Raw genomic sequence first — 16,640 nt, 5'->3', positions numbered from 1 at the left:
TACCCTTCTCCAGATCTGTGTCGCCAGACAATACTGTCTGAGCTCTACAGGTAGTTCTTTCCTCCTCATGGCTTGGTTTTTGCTCTGCAATGTCAGCTCTGAGACCTTATATAGACAGGGGTGTGTCTTTCCAAATCATGTCCAATCAAATGAATTTACCACAGGTGGACTCCAATCAAGGTGTAGAAACATTTGAAAGAAGATCTAGAGAAATGGGAGGCCCCCAGAGCTAAATTTCAAGTGTCATAGCAAAGGGTACTTTTGTCCACGCAAAATTTGAGTTTAATTCTTGATAAATTTGCAAAAATGTCTAAATTCCATTTTCACTTTGTCATTACAAGATATTGAATGCAGAATGATAGGGGAAAAAAACGTGATTATTTTATTTTAGCACAAGGCCTCAACATAAAATGTGAAAAAAGTGAAAGGATTGAATGCTTTCCCAATGCACTTTAAGTGTCAAAAACCCCATAGCAAGGACACAACACCTCAGAAAATGAAGCACCTGCAGCATTGCTCCTTCTCCGCTATCCCCCTGGGTAAGGGTGGAGGGGGGGGGCAGACACTTACCTGTCAGTCGTAACGGAAAATGCACACGTGGTGTGGATGTCCGGCATCCTCGACCGCCGGTGCGGTAAAATAGTTTGTGATCCTAGTCTCAGACTTTACTTTTTAAATACCCCCAGTAAAAAAAATCTAATGGGGTCAGATCTGGTGATCTCCGTGGCCTATCTGGCTTCTTCTACCAATCCATTGATGAGGAAAATTATCGTTCAGAAGATTGAGCTTGCAGAGAAAAATGAGCCGGAGCGCCATCCTGCTGATACCAAACATTGCGGAAAGCTTCTCCAGCAATATTTTGAATAGGCGGTATCACTTGGTTTCTTAGCAAATTGCAGTAATTTTCTGCATTTATGTTTCCTTCAATGAAAAACGGTCCCACAATATGATTGAGCAATATTCTGTCCCAAACGTTAACCTTCTGAGGATGCTGGGTAGGACTGTCTCTCATCCAATGTGGATTTTTGTCTGCCCAATACCTCATGTTCTGTTGATTTACAGAACAGTTTAGTTCAAACGCAACTTCATCGGAAAAACAGGTCCAGTTGAAAATCTGATGATCATCAAATCGTGTCATCATTGAATAGCAAAATTCCACTCTTCTGTCATAATCCTCTTCGAATAGCTCCTGAACTAGACGTATTTTATAAGGATGATAACGACGCCTCTTCAAAATTTGACGGACTGATGTGGCGCTGATATCATTTTGTTGTGCTCCACTCTAGACAGATGTATGAGGATCATCATGTACAGTGAGCAGAACATCTGAAGCTTTTTCATCATTACTCGCATGTTTGGGTCTTCCGGATCTTGGTGCGTCTTTAATTGGACCGGTTATTTTGAAACGATGAACAGTTCTTTTAACAGTTGACGATGAAATTGGATCACGGATAGGATAAGTGGCATTGAATAAAGCCGCTACTTCGCCATACCCTCTCATCATCAATAAAGTGATCCTTTCCATTTCGGTCAAATGCATTTTGTGTTATGACAATAGAAATGTACAAAAATGAAAATGACTCTACGAATTAGCACTTTCTGAAATTCACAAGCAACTACCGAAATGTGTACACATGAAATCATGTTACAATCGTAGACAAGGTCCATTTTGTATCGCTGAGGCCGATTGTAAGATTATACGTAATTTACTGTCACCTTGATGTGACATTCCCCCAGCACGCGCGCACGCACCCATTTTTGGTAATGCCAACACCGGTGGTAGCCGATAATGAAGATAACTTTAAGGCCTTATTCAGACGAATGGGAAATACGTCCGTGCAACGCGCGTGATTTTTCACGCGCTTCGCACGGACCTATATTCGTCTATGGGGTCGTGCAGACATGTGCGTGATTTTTACTCAGCGTGAGTCCGCTGAAAAAAACTCACGACATGTCCGTTCTTTGGGCGTTTTTCGCGCATCACGCACCCATTGAAGTCAATGGGTGCGTGAAAATCACGGAAGCACTTCCGTGTGACGCGTGTGATTCACGCAACAGCAGTGAAAAGGATGAATGAAAACAGAAAAGCACCACGTGCTTTTCTGTTTACAAACATCCAAATGGAGTGTCATAATGATGGCGCATCATATGCTGCTGCCACACGGAGCTGTTAAGTGCCCTTTGCGCAGGCAAAACGCAGCGTTTTTTGCCTGCGCAAAAACGGCACGCTCGTGTGAATCCAGCCTAAAAGTTAAATATCTCAGCAAAAAAAAATCCTGACTCAAGATCGATTGCGGCATTGTTTTCGTATTGGAAATCTTTCAAATGAGCCCCCACTCGACCCCCGTGCCATTTTACATTTTAGATTTTGTTGCCCCACGCCACGGGGGTCGTGTGCGTGTAAGGCAAACGGCCAGTACGGCACAGAGTAGGTTATGCACCAGTTCTGCTCATCATACCTAACTGGAATGAGGTGGGCAGAGCTGGTGCAAGGTGTTTGAAACACCCGTCATGGCTACAATTAGTCGCTTGAAACACCCGACCAAATCGCAGCAACTATGAGGGTATGTTCACACGGCCTATTTACAGACATAATTCGGGCGTTTTACACCTGGACTACGTCCGAAAATACGGCTTGAAAGCGTTGACAAACCTCTGCCCATTGAAAGCAATGGGCTGACATTTGTCTGTTCACACGAGGCGTATATTTACGCGTCGCTGTCAAAAGACGGCGCGTAAATAGACGTCCGCGCCAAAGAAGTGTCATGTCACTTCTTCAGACGTAAATGGAACAGTTTTCCATGGACTCCATGGAAAACCAGCTCCAGTTACGTCCGTAATGTACACAGCGTTCAAGCGCCTGCACATGCTGTTACGGCTGAAATGACAGGGCTGTTTTCTCCTGGAAACAGCCCCGTAATTTCAGCCGTTACGGACGCTGCCGTGTGAACATACCCTGAGGGTGGCAGCACCACCACCAATACATGGCAGGAATTGGCACTGTCCTAGACAGCACCAATCCCCACCATTTCACTGTGCCCTATGGCACAGTGATTGGTTTACGTTGCAAAGAGCCGCAATTGGCGAGAGGAGGGGGTTGGAATGAAGACCCCCGTCAGGGACAACAGCCATGTTTACTTTGTCCCTGCTTCCCTCTTAGTCATAAGTATATATTTTGAGGGAAGCACTTACTTTCCAGGACGTATGCTTACGACAAATGACAGGAATGGGTTACTATCAGTGAGGAATTAATACAGAAAGTATATTGGAAAAATGTATAACTTAATTATAAAAAAAAAAAACACATTCATTTGCTGAAAGTAGACACTCCCTATAAGAAGTATGCTCTACAGTTCTAATTTCTGCCAAAGGATATTTTGCGGAAGAGTTTTCCTGCAATCCCTTGATTGGGATCCTATGATCCAATTTTTGATGCTTTTATCTGATTCACTGTGTCTACAATAAAGTGGTGGTATAGGGTCTCTGGTTCCCGTGTAATGAACTCAAAGTCAAAAGGTCTTGCTCATAGTCACCGGCACTTGTAACCATGGTTAGAATCGCAGCACCAGGTAATGCACAGCATCACTGCTGTGTGGTAAAGTATTATTAGCATGAGTAATGTCACAGTATTTGGACTGCGGCCCAGAATCAAAACAGTATCACTGGGAATTAATACTTGGCAAAGAGTCATAACTGGCATTCTAAAAAGAGAAAGATGTACACAGCGCCACATGGTGCAAGATAAACCTCGACAGGTAGAACAATGGATAGTAATGGTAAGTTGTTAGACTCACCGTCAGAGCTCGTACTGGCAGGTACAGCTTAGTATAGAAGGCCGTCATTGTAGCCAGGTTGCAGCTCTCGGTATCCAGGTACCGGCATCAATAGTATTGAGCCGCAGGTAAATAGAAATGATATATTTTTGAAAAAATACATATTTTGAAAAAACTGGATATTTTTGGAAAGCGCTCCTCAATATAAAGGATAAGCAAAGGGGTGCTGGTAAGCAGGTTTATTTGTACAACAATGGATGGGCAACGTGTTTCAACACAGGACATGCGTCTTCATCAGGCCGAAATGCGCTAATTTGAAACGCGTTGCCCATCCTTTGTTGTACAAATAAACCTGCTTACCAGCACCCCTTTGCTTATCCTTTATATTGAGGAGCGCTTTCAAAAAATATCGAGTTTTTAAAAAATATATAATTTCTGTAACTGGCATTCAGCTTCTGGGTCAAGATCATATAAAAACACTTAGTACTACAGAATCTTTTTTGTCCTTTATTCTCCAATCACACGCAGGACACGGAAAGTGGAAACATAATGTGTTTTATTTCAAAAGCTGTTCCGTGCTCCTTGGTTAAACCAGTCATGAAGCACCTGCAACAGCTGTTTTATTACAAACTCCCATCCGATCAAGAGCGGTTGTAATGAAAGAGAACGGTGGTGCAGTCTTGCTTTAAATAAATTAAATATAAACATGTCACAAAAAAGTATCATCGAAAAACTACCTTGATTGCATATGTCTCATGACATCAAACGGCGCTTGTACAAAATCAACATTCACTCCAAAAATGGTTTGCAACACTTTGCAGAGCAGACCCTATTGCGCAGCAAAGGGTTCATTTAAAATCCAAGTGTTCCATGCAAAAGTCTTACATTAAAAAACATTCTACTCTCTCTGGAAAAAAACTAAAGCCCTTTCTCATTTTCAGTAGATTCATCTTGCCGATGTCTGCCCAGTGAGACAGATTATCTTTGTAATTCACTGAGCATGGATTTGGTCCATTAATGCAGAAACAGAGAAGACGGTGTCCCTGATATATGTGCATTTTAACTTGATGTGAGGTACCGGAGATCCCTGATGTCCTTGCCTAGGACTGGAAAATTGGTGTATATAGTGTCACTCTTTACCGTACCTAGGAAGGGCTGCAGTTCTAAGAAGGAATGATGGAAGTCTGACATTTCACAGAGATTGAAGCAAGTAGATAAGGAAGGTGTCCAGCCGGCCTGTTATAAACCAGATGATGTGCTGGCGACATGGTGGAAACGTATGGGGACCAACAATCATAGTAACGATCGTTCGTTCCCATACATAACCAATCATAGCACCTTGTGAAAGGAGCAAACAAGCGCCAATCCAAAGGCGGTCTCGTCGATAGTTTTACGAGGCCCATATCAGGCCGCATAATAGGACCCTTACAGATCATGCACATGGCCGTATTACCGCTCTGTGCATAACCCAGTTATTTAGTGCCCAACCTTCCCTGACCTTCGGGTAGGGCGGAATCTCATCCAGTCATTGTCAATAAATATGCGGCTCATCAATGAAGCCATAATACATCCATGTGGATAGGAACTCAATCTGATAAATTTAGGGAAATGTCGCAAGGGCAGATTATCTGCAAGGCTACTTGCAATTCATGAACTTGTGACTACATACTGGATACTCCTGCATAATGCCCTTGAGGCAATGTACGAGCATGGCCAGAAGGTAATCACAGGGTAAAGATGCTGTGTGGCCGAGCCCTAAAGATGTTATATGACAGAAATAAACTGGTTTAGTCTTGAAGATTTCAGTTTTTTTTTTGATTAGTGGAGTTAAATAGAAATGTATTGGTCTAGAGTTAACGAGAGGATTAAACGCAACTGCACTTTAGCCCCCATTGCGTAGTATGTGCTCATCGTATTCGGAAATTACTATCCCCTAGCTTTATTTCCCTATCTATAATTTCTCTATCCAAGAGCGAAAGTCTGAGTTACTCAGAACCATTTCTACAAGAAAATAGAAACTTGGAATGAGAACTTGGTTTTTCTTCAAAAAAATTCTCCCATTCCGCAGTGGTAAAAAAAAAAAAAAAAAAAAGATCATACTTGATATTTTCTACTTCCCCTGCTGTTGGGTTTATACACTAAACATTGATAACGCATAAGTTAAGGGGCAATTCCTGAGCTGGTGAGGACCTCCAGTTTTTGCAAAGCCTATTCACCCTCCTTTGGCTCCTCCAAGTGAACTCCACAATCAAGTCAGTGGATCCATAAACAGGCACTGAGATTTGGACTGACTCTGGAATTCGTTCCTACAGGTCAATCTCAATACTGGCACCAAAAAAAATGTGAAAGTACATATTGCCCAGAGTGGTCATTCACAAGTAATCTTTTAATCTTAGCCCCGTCTTCTGAGATCTTCATGACCTTCAAGTTTTTCTTTCAAGTAGTTCCCACGGTTCAGAAGCTAGTGGAGCACCTGGTCTATATCATATTTCTCACAAAACTTGTTGGTGAAGGGAATACAGGTAAGAAATTCTATCCAAGCCCAGTTGATTGGATAAACATAGAGCCAGATAACTAGAGAGGCAAAAAGACCAATAAAGACCATCAAAGAAACAATTATCATAACTCTCTTGCGGTACTTGTCAGCTGTGCCAAACGTAATGTATGGGAGGAAGGCAAATGAGAGCAGAAGACCACTTATGAAGCCAAAAATATGGGCAATGTTATCAATCCATGGAAGCAGTCCAAAGAGGAACAGAAAGAGAACAATACCAAAAAGCTTGAACAGTGCCTTCCATGGCTTGGCCAAGATTTGCCAGCTCTGGAACAGTTCAACGAAAAGGCATGCCAGAAGGCCAAACTGAGATCCTGCTGGACCAACCTGCAGGAGAAGACATACAAGTAAGTACACAAAATAGAACAGAAGAATGTGGTAAACTATCAGGATTACATTAGTAAAATTCACAATATCGTGCATTAAACCCAGTTAACCACAACATTTCACTCCTCCAGCTTAGATATACGGAATTGGTTGACCGGATGCCGGGACTGGAGAACTTTCTCTAGCGGCTTTGTAGAGCGGACAGGTCAAAAGTAGATATTTGTTTGACTCTGCAGAGCTACTCGTTTGACAGGCGGAAAATAGTGTCCACTTTGTTCTTTACTTGGCCCTCTGTTGTGAGGACAATAAACAACTCCCCATATCTCAGCTTCCATGACCTCCAACATATGAAATTAATGGGACATTGGAGGTATCTTTAGACAAACCTGAATTTTTGTGGAGCTATCTTTAAGGATAAAATACATTTCTTTTAGATAGGGACTAAAATGAGATCTAAATGCGAGGTTAGTGAAAGTGCCATAAGCCAGAGAGAGTCACAGACCGATCCAATTAGGAAACAGGTGACAAATCCGGACTGTCTGATCACATGGATTAGTGACAGGCGTTAGGCCAGACAGCTAATCTCTGGATAATCATATGAAATCTAGAAAGTAAGGAACATGAGAGGGGAATTCACGTGCCCATCAGACCAGGGGGAGGGGGGGGGGGGGATTGGTTATGTTAGGACTTTGTTTATGTTAAGAAAACTAATTTGAATTATTGACCTATAGCAACTTTACATAGAAAGAATCTGGGAGGCTCATTTATCTATTACCTTTGCTTTACCCACACTTAACTTGCACTGTCCATCCATATTTTTATTAATTATGGAATTGATTATACATTTTAACTCATGACAGTCTACAGATGAGCTGAAAAGTTCAATGTTTTAGACTTTGAAGCTTCTATGAACTATCGGTCTGCATTTTATGTAGGCTATGTCTAAACTCTAAGCATTTCTATCACACTGCCCCTTGAAGGACGTACCTCAGCCCTGTAGGGCAGGAATAAGGCACTGGCTAGGTTCCCTGTAATACCACTTAAGATGTAGATGATCGAGATCCGAAGCCAGCCTGCCAGCTTCTCTAGGTCACGCAGGACCGTCATCTGAAAAATCATTGACACCAGACAATGGATAATCCTGAAAGAAGAAGAAAAGGTAAGCAAGAAACCACAATGTTAAGAGCATGGGCCTCATTTATCAAGACTAACAGAAAAACTGCTCGTTACCCATAGCAACCATTTAGAGCTCTACTTTAAAGTCTACGGGTTGGATACACTGCATACAACTACACAGCGTATCCGACCTAGAACCCGCAGCCCATTACGTCTGAAAACACGCACCACATAGTGGAAAATGTGGGAGACAGCGCTAGAAAGAGAAAAAAAAAAAAGTTCACTTCCCCCAGTCGTAGTCATGTTGACGCGTCCCTCCGTGGTCATGCAGTCTAACCTCCCGTGATGACAGTCACACGGGATGAAACGTCATCCCAGGAGGCCGGCCTGGAAGAACAGCAGAAGAAAGTGATGTTATGACAACACCTGGGTTGTAAGTATAAGGTTTTTCTTTCTGAGTTGCGACTTTGCGTCATAAATTGACATGCTGCAGATTTAAAATCCGCGCTGCAGGTCAATTTATGAAAGTTTTCGGGTTTTTTTTCCACAGCGTGGGCATGAGATTTTCTAAATCTCATCCACTGTGCTGTGGCATTTCGACACAAAATTCTGTTGCGGAAATTCTGCAGCGTTTACGCTACGTGGAAACCCGGCCTAAAACTGCTCTGTGGTTGGTACGAGGCCAGTTTTTCTGTTAGATCATTTGTTTTTATAAATAAGGCTCCATACTCCTTAACCCCTTAATGACCGGGCATGTTTGTACCTTAATGACCAAGCCAGATTTGTCAAATCTGGTATGTCTGACTTTATCAGAGAATAACTCTGTGAAAGTTTTGAATATCCAAGTAATTCTGACATTGTTTTTTCGTCACATGTTGTACTTTATTTTAGTGGTAAAAGTAGACTGATACGATTTGCGGAAATTAATTAAAAAATAGAAAAATGGAAGAAATTTTGTAAAAATTACCATTTTCCCCTATTTTTAACTGCAATATGTCACATATGTACACACATACTGTACAATTTTTTTAATTACATATATATTTCTATCTCTTTACTCCATTTTGGCAGCACTTTTAAAAAAATAAAATAAATTTTCAGCAATTTAGAGGACTTACAAATTGAATAATAATTTTATAAATTTTGAAGTACATTTTGTTTTCCGGCACCAAGCCAGGTTTTCAGAGGCTCATAGGTCTCAGAGTGATGGAAACCCCCACAAATGACCCCATTTAGAAAACTAGACCCCTTAAGGTATTTACCTAAGGGTATAGTAAGTATTTTGACCCCACAGTTTTTTGCTAAATTTAATACATAGCAGGTGAAAAAAATAATAATTTCACTTTTTTTCATAAAAGTATCAGTTTGAAGACCAATTTCTTTGTAAAGCGACCATGAGAATGAAGAAACACACCACAAAATCTATCACCCTCTTTCTCCTGTTTTCAAAAATGCCCCCATTGTGACCCTAATGCGCTGCCTGGACACACGGCAGGACCCAAAATGAAGGGAGCACCCGGAGGCTTTCAGGACTCATATTTTGCTTGAAAATGTTTTAGGCCCCACTGTACATTTGGAGAAGCTTTGAGCTGCCAGAACGATAGAAACTCCCCATAAACGACCCCATTTAGAAAACTAGACCCCATAAGGTATTTATTTAGGGGTATAGTAATTATTTTGACCCCACAGTTCTTTGCTAAATTTAATGCATATCAGGTGAAAAAAATAATAATTTCACTTTTTTTATAAAAGTATTTGTTTGAAGACCGATTTCTTTGTAAAGCGAACATGAAAATGAAGAAACACACCCAAAAATCTATCACCCTCTTTCTCCTGTTTTCAAAAATACCCACATTGTGGCCCTAATGCGTTGTTTGGACACACGGCAGGGCCCCAAAGGAAGGGAACACCCGGAGGCTTTCAGGACTCATATTTTGCTTGAAAATGTTTTAGGCCCCAATGTACATTTGGAGAGGCTTTGAGCTGCCAGAATGATAGAAACTCCCCATAAACGACGCCATTTCGAAAACTAGACCCCTTAAGGTATTTATCTAGGGGTATAGTTAGCATTTTGACCACACAGGTTTTTCGCTAAATATATTGAAATTAGTCTGTAAGAATTAAAATGTACTTTTTTCTGAAACAACATAGAAATTTTTATTATTTACAAGGAATAACGAAGAAAATGCACCCCAACATTTGTAAAGCAATGTCTCCCGATTACGACAATACCCCATATGTGGTAATAAACTGCTGTTTGGACCCACAGCAGGGCTCAGAAGGGAAGGAGCGCCATTTGGATTTATGATTTTGCTGGAATGGTTTTCGGTGCCATGTCGCATTTGCAATGCACTGGAGGGACCAAAACAGTGGAAACCCACCAAAAGTGACCCCATTTTGGAAAAACCTTCAAGGAATTTTTCTAGGGGTATAGTGAGCATTTAGACCCCACGGGTCTTTTGCAGAGTTTATTAGAATTAGGGCGCGAAAATTAATATCAAAATTTTTTCCACTAAAATGTTGCATTTTCTCATTTTCACAAGGGATAAAGGAGGAAAAAAAACAACCATTTTTTTATAAAGCAATTTCTCCCGAGTACGGAAATACCGCACATGGGGTCATACGTTTTTTCATTAGAAATAAATTAACCCTTTCAGGACTGATCCATTTTTTGCTTTCATATTTTAGATTTTCACTCCCCGCTTTCCAAGAGCCATAACTTTTTTTATTTTTCCATCAATAGAGTGGTGTGAAGGCTTATTTGTTGCGGGACAATCTGTAGTTTTCATTGGTACCATTTTGGGGTACATGCGATTTTTTTTTATCACTTTTTATTCAATTTTTTTGCAATCCTGAGCAAAAAACAGGAATTCTGACACCGTTTTTTTAGGTTTTTTTTTTGCGGCGCTCACCGTACGCAATAAATGACATTTTTAATTTATTCTGCGGGTTGGTACGATTACGGCGATACCATATGTATATAGGTTTGGTCCTTTTTTTTAGCGTTTGCGCAATAAAATGACTTATTTATAAAAAAAAAAATATTCTGTGTCACCATATTCTGAGAGCCATAATTTTTTAGTCAAAAAAGCTGTGTAAGGGCTTGTTTTTTGCGGGACGGATAGAAGTTTTTATTGGTACTATTTTCGGGTACATGCGACTTTTTGATCACTTTTTATTCTTTATTTAGGGAGCGGTGGTGACCCAAAAAATTGCGATTCTGTCGTAGTTTTTTATTGATTTTTTTTGGGGTGTTCATCGTGCGGGAAAAATAACATTATAGTTTTATAGTTGGGTTCGTTACGAACGCGGTGATACCAAATATGTGTACTTTTTTAACGTGTTCATTTTTTTTCTATAATAAAAGTCTTATTATAGGAAAAAAAGCATTTAGTGTTTATAGAACTTATAACTTTTATTTTTACACTTTTTTTAAAACATTTTTATTACTTTTTTTTACTTTTTTAACTTGTCCCACTAGGGGACACTTAGTCTTGCAGCTTTGATCGCTGCTGGAGTACATTACACTACACACGTAGTGTAATGTACTCTAACTGTCATTGTGACGTGACTGTCACACTGACAGGAAGCAGAGGAGGAACGGCCGGAGGCTGTTCCTCCGAGGCTTCCGTGCATGGCAACCCGGAGGTCATTATCTGACCTCCGATTGCCGTGACAAGCATCGGTAGCCCCCACAATCACTTCGTGGGGGCTGCTGATGTGCTTCAAACCACTTAAATGCGGCGACGGCAATCCGTCGCCGCACTTAAGGGGTTAACTGCCGAAATCAGCGGCGATGGTCCGCTGTCCGGCAAGACTGATGTCTCAGCTGTCGGGGACAACTGTCAGCGCGGGTCTGTCACTCTGTGTTTACACAGAGTGACAGTTTGAAATGCGGACGAAAATGTACGTCATGGTGCGGGAACTAGCAGCCGACCATGACGTACATTTTCGTCCTTGGTCGTTAAGGGGTTAAAAGAAACTTAGACAACCACCAAACCTTGCCATGCGGATATCATGTAGATTAAAAAGCATCTCTTGAATAGATACTGTAAATGTATATCTGTGCTTGTTACAGTGGCTAGTAATTTGGTCGCTGTGGTAACGCCGAACATGTTGTCATGAGGACACAAGAGCATAGCAACTTATCGTATTTGTAATGAACACTGGGGAAAGGCTCTTTAAATGGGGTTTCTGGCATTATGTGGATACATTTTAATCATTATATTATGTAGAGTAATGCAATTTTCTCATACACGGTCTTTGAACCCTGCGCATAAGTTCCTCACCTTTTTTAAGATCTCTGCTTTATGTCAGTAAATGGGCACATTTTTGTTTATTTAAATCCAGAGGGTGAAAATCATACACATCTGTAAGGGTTCTATTACACGGCCCAACGTGGACCGTGTAAACGAGCGCCAATCAATGAGAAAACTTGTTGATCGGCACTTGTTTGCTTCTTTCACACAGAGAAATGATTGCTTATGTATAGGGACGAGCGATTGTTACTCGGATAGCTCGTCCCCATACATTTTCATCATGTCGACACAAAGATCTGCTGCCGACAACGAGGATTTTAATTCTGCATGAAAGAGCAGATCGATGAACGAGAGTTTGCTTGTTTATTGGCTGATCGTTGCCCTGATTACACAGGGCAATGATCGGGAATGAACGCTCATTTATCCAATCATTAAGGGCCTTAAGTCAGTGATCCTGCTCAAACAGTTTAGCAGTAATGTTTGTTTAGAAACCCTTTAACCGGGCCATAAAAGAGATTTTTATCAACGTTGCCACCTAATTCTAAAGAAACTGACTGAAGAACACCTACCCAGCATGAAGGAAAAGTGATAGCCACAGCCGGTAAAACTGATCAGGGATTTCAGGATTTAGAAATGGCAGCAAGCCGCACACCTCATCCAGACAGTGGACCTGCAGCAGATAAGATAATTTAATAAAAATAAAAAACACACACACTACAAATATAAAATTACTCATTCATATCCCATCGTTATTTTTACTTTGTGAAAGCCCACAAGGCTCCTCCAGAGGTCCGCTTAATTTTAGTTCATTGGGTGGCAAAATTATGCCTATGACCACTTCTGGATTTAAGCTTCCTACATTCCAAATATTTTTCTTTTGGGTTTATAGAGGATGGGTTGGACAGCTGAAGCTCACCAGAGAATCTTCTTCAGTCTTAAGTTCTTGAAAACCTGGAAACCAATTACCGAGGTCTGGTCCAATATCCCTCTTCGTTTTCCAAATGGACGCAGGCAAGCAGTCTACCACCATACAAGCTGCTATACCTCAGCAGGAACTGTCCTGGCAAACTTTGATCAGATATACGTTACTGTAGCTCTCCTACCAAACCACGAATTTGATGGAGTAACAGTTGCAATAGTAATCATTTGTGATTACCTGCTACCTTTGATCATCCACCTGTATTTGTATTTTCACTATCCAATAATATTTCCTACTTACGTGTAAGTTTAGACCTTTTGGGTAGAGGCGAGGGCTGGCATAGGAGTGTGTGCTTGGATCAGTCAGTGCATGGAATAAGCTACACCAATGGGATTACAGTAGGAGGCATAATTAAAAGGTTTTTTTTAGCCACTTTAAAATATTCGGGAGCATTTTGGCAATTCTGGTATCTTCTGTATTCCATTAAAGAGTACAATGTAATAAAATATTTTTTTGGACTATGGGATGGGCCAGCAGCCGCAAGGATTTTAAACGTCCCGCTGTCGCCCTTCTCTATTTACCTGCCTATAAAGCTAGGCAGTTTGGGTAAGAAAAGTGTGCAGATAATGCAATTCCCTAAAGAAAGTAGAGGTTCATTAAAGCCTAAGCTATTCTTTCAGCAGTGTGCATACCATGGAAACTTATTGAGAAGATTTTGATAATTTACTGACCTGTGAGCAAAGCGTGGCTTCTTCATGGAAGTAACCATGCATGAAGTTACAGTATTCCCTTGTTGAAATTTCACAACTGAGGGAAATAAAACACAATACTGTAAATGTAAAAAGTACTTTCCTCTACCACAAATGCCCATCCATAACAATGCTTATATACTAACAATTTAACAGCAAATCCACCCACAGATATACAGCTCATAAGTTTATTCGTATCAGCCAAGTGATGGTTCAGATTTTCTATCATACTGCACAGTTATCGATGTCCAAATTACCAAGTCCCATACCTCCCAACCATCCCGGATTCAGCGGGGCCGTCCTGGATTTCGGGTGGTGATCCGCTCTCAGTACGCAGATACGATTGAACCCAATGCTGAAAGCAGGGAACCGTCAGCTTCCTACTTCAGCATTAGTACAGAAGACTCTCTGGGCACAGCACTACTTTAAGTGCTGAGCCCGGGGAAGCCTTTGATCTATATATATGGACAGTGATGTCAGTGGCTCCTCCATAGCGGGATCCCCTGCCAGAGCGTTGCCGGTAATTCCGCTCCTAGAGGGAATCCCTGACGTCACCATCCCTATACGGAAAGTGACTCCTCCTGTAGGGAAATCCCTGGACAGAGCGTTGCCGATACTATGGCTGGGGATTCCGAACCTAGAGTGAGTACCAATGGTTACAGGGGGAGGGGGGCTAATGCTATCTACATGGGAACTGGCACAAGGGACAGTATGGTGTCAGCTGTGGGGGCATTCTAGCGTGTGGTGTCAGCTGTGGCGGCATTCTAGCGTATGGTGGCAGCATTCTAGCGTATGGTGGCAGCTGTGGGTGCATTCTAGCGTATGGTGGCAGCTGTGGCGGCATTCTAGCGTATGGTGGCAGCTGTGGGGGCATTCTAGCGTATGGTGGCAGCTGTGGGGGCATTCTAGCGTATGGTGGCAGCTGTGGGGGCATTCTAGCGTATGGTGGCAGCTGTGGGGGCATTCTAGCGTATGGTGGCAGCATTCTAGCGTATGGTGGGGGCATTCTAGCGTATGGTGGCAGCTGTGGGGGCATTCTAGCGTATGGTGGCAGCTGTGGGGGCATTCTAGCGTATGGTGGCAGCTGTGGGGGCATTCTAGCGTATGGTGGCAGCTGTGGGGGCATTCTAGCGTATGGTGGCAGCTGTGGGGGCATTCTAGCGTATGGTGGCAGCTGTGGGGGCATTCTAGCGTATGGTGGCAGCTGTGGGGGCATTCTAGCGTATGGTGGCAGCTGTGGGGGCATTCTAGCGTATGGTGGCAGCTGTGGGGGCATTCTAGCGTATGGTGGCAGCTGTGGGGGCATTCTAGCGTATGGTGGCAGCTGTGGGGGCATTCTAGCGTATGGTGGCAGCTGTGGGGGCATTCTAGCGTATGGTGGCAGCTGTGGGGGCATTCTAGCGTATGGTGGCAGCTGTGGGGGCATTCTAGCGTATGGTGGCAGCTGTGGGGGCATTCTAGCGTATGGTGGCAGCTGTGGGGGCATTCTAGCGTATGGTGGCAGCTGTGGGGGCATTCTAGCGTATGGTGACAGCTGTGGGGGCATTCTAGCGTATGGTGGCAGCATTCTAGCGTATGGTGGCAGCTGTGGGGGCATTCTAGCGTATGGTGGCAGCTGTGGGGGCATTCTAGCGTATTGTGGCAGCATTCTAGCGTATGGTGGCAGCTGTGGGGGCATTCTAGCGTATGGTGGCAGCTGTGGCGGTATTCTAGCGTATGGTGGCAGCTGTGGCGGTATTCTAGCGTATGGTGGCATACTGTATGGGGCAGCTGTGGGGGTATTATAGCGTATGGGGCAGTTATGGGGTATTATAGCGTATGGGGGCATTATAGCGTATTGTGGTAGCTATGGGGGCATTATAGCGTATGGTGGCGGCTGTGGGGACATACTGTATGGTGGCAGCTGTGGGGGCATTATACCGTATGGGGGCAGCTATGGGGCATTATAGCGTATGGGGGCAGCTATGGGGCATTATAGCGTATGGGGGCAGCTATGGGGCATTATAGCGTATGGGGGCAGCTATGGGGCATTATAGCGTATGGGGGCAGCTATGGGGCATTATAGCGTATGGGGGCAGCTATGGGGCATTATAGCGTATGGGGGCAGCTATGGGGCATTATAGCGTATGGGGGCAGCTATGGGGGCATTATAGCGTATGGGGGCAGCTATGGGGGCATTATAGCGTATGGTGGTAGCATACTATGGGGGAATCTGTAGGGGCATTATACTGTATGGGGGCAGCTATGGCGCATTATACTGCATGATGGAAGCTATGAAAGCGTTATACTGTGTGGGAGGCACTATGGGAGCATGATACCGCGTGGGCTGAAGCGGGTGTGTATGGGCGGGGATTAGAAGCGTGACTTAAAAAAGGAAAAAAATTTTTTTGTCTCTTTGCGATACTTGAAAGTTTGGAGGAAAGCAAGTCCTTACTGCCATACAGAATTATGCTGACTGCATTAATACGTTTAGGGTACAAGGTGAACGCCTTAAATGGACACTAACTTTTCAGAGAGAAGAAAAAAAAAGGAAAGAAAGAAAGGGGAAAAAAAAGGAAACAAGAAGAAAAATAGGATAAAAAAAGAAGTAAATTTGAAATAAAAAAATAAAAAAATTAGAAAATGAAAGAAAAAAAAGATATAAAAAACAGAAAGAAGAGAAAGATATACATACACACAGATGCTGCTGCCCATATCAGTCTATTGAGTGGAAAGGGGGAGCAGGAGGAAAGAGGAAACACAGGCAGCTGGTAAGTGTTATATACAGTAGGTCACCCAAGTGCTGGATTCACAGCTATACTGCTGTATAAGCTCCAGTGTATAGAAGACATAGCGGTTAGGCTCCACCCACTAGTTAAAAGAAAAATTTGAAATCTAGCCTGCAAAGGGGGAACTGCTAAAAAAAAAATGCAGAATACGAGTCATATCATGGCCGGAAACTCA

The 16,640-nt window shown here is 42.6% G+C and overlaps 1 protein-coding gene across 3 annotated transcripts in view; it reads right to left on the bottom strand.

Moving 5' to 3' along the window:
* Window positions 1-4,312: 4,312 nt before the first annotated feature.
* The window catches only part of RHBDF2 (rhomboid 5 homolog 2), a 58,816-nt gene continuing 46,488 nt past the window's right edge, over window positions 4,313-16,640 (bottom strand). For all 3 annotated transcript variants that reach the window (XM_075846852.1, XM_075846854.1, XM_075846853.1), the window contains exons 16-19: window positions 13,680-13,755; window positions 12,599-12,699; window positions 7,642-7,795; window positions 4,313-6,654 (exon numbers count right to left, since the gene is read on the bottom strand). In XM_075846852.1, coding sequence (XP_075702967.1) covers window positions 6,235-6,654; window positions 7,642-7,795; window positions 12,599-12,699; window positions 13,680-13,755 — 751 coding nt within the window. In that variant the 3' untranslated portion in view covers window positions 4,313-6,234. The remainder of the gene's footprint in view (window positions 6,655-7,641; window positions 7,796-12,598; window positions 12,700-13,679; window positions 13,756-16,640) is intronic.

The sequence above is a fragment of the Rhinoderma darwinii genome, chromosome 13 (assembly GCF_050947455.1).
Source record: "Rhinoderma darwinii isolate aRhiDar2 chromosome 13, aRhiDar2.hap1, whole genome shotgun sequence".
Lineage (NCBI taxonomy): Eukaryota > Metazoa > Chordata > Amphibia > Anura > Rhinodermatidae > Rhinoderma > Rhinoderma darwinii.
Note: the sequence above shows the minus strand (reverse complement) of the source record. Positions and strands in the feature narration are given on the sequence as shown.